Raw genomic sequence first — 583 nt, 5'->3', positions numbered from 1 at the left:
GGGGGGGGTTTTGGGGTCCCCCCCATGGATTTAGGGGTGGTGCTGAGCAGGGTGAGGGCGGCCAGAGGGGAGTTTGGGGAGGATTTGGGGAGATCCCCTGGGGTTTTTGGGGAGATCCCCTGGGGTTTTTGGGGTCCCCCTGGATTGGGGGTCCCACCTGTGGATGTGCTGAGCAGGGTGAGGACCCCCAGAGGGGAGTTTTGGGGGGATCCCAGAGATTTGGGGGAGATCCCCTGGGGTTTTCCTTGGGGTTTTTGGGAATCCCCCTTGGATTTCGGGGTCCCCCCCGGGTTTTTGGGGTCCCCCCTGGATTTGGGGTCCCACCTGTGGATGTACTGAGCAGGGTGAGGGTGGCCAGAAGGGGATTTTTGAGACGATTTGGGGGTCCCACCTCTGGGTTTTTGGGGTTTCCCTTGGGGATTTTAGGTTTCCTCCCTGGATTTCAAGCTCCCCCCCCGGGTTTTTGGGGTCCCCCCCGGGTTTTTGGGGTCCCACCTGTGGATGGCGGAGAGCAGGGCCAGGGCAGCCACGGTTTTCTCGCCCCCGGACAGGTTGTCCATGGGCCGGAAGCGCTTGCCGGGGG

General features: G+C 62.8%; 1 protein-coding gene across 1 annotated transcript in view; it reads right to left on the bottom strand.

The window, feature by feature from the left end:
* Nucleotides 1–12: 12 nt before the first annotated feature.
* LOC103618302 (structural maintenance of chromosomes protein 1A) overlaps nt 13–583 on the bottom strand; it is a 31,402-nt gene continuing 30,831 nt past the window's right edge. Inside the window, 1 exon segment of the mRNA XM_017738077.1 lies at nt 13–582. Coding sequence (XP_017593566.1) covers nt 423–582 — 160 coding nt within the window. The 3' untranslated portion in view covers nt 13–422.

This window comes from Corvus brachyrhynchos, unplaced genomic scaffold (assembly GCF_000691975.1).
Source record: "Corvus brachyrhynchos isolate BGI_N302 unplaced genomic scaffold, ASM69197v1 scaffold786, whole genome shotgun sequence".
NCBI classification, from domain to species: Eukaryota; Metazoa; Chordata; class Aves; order Passeriformes; family Corvidae; genus Corvus; species Corvus brachyrhynchos.
This window is presented reverse-complemented; position numbering and strand designations above follow the sequence as displayed.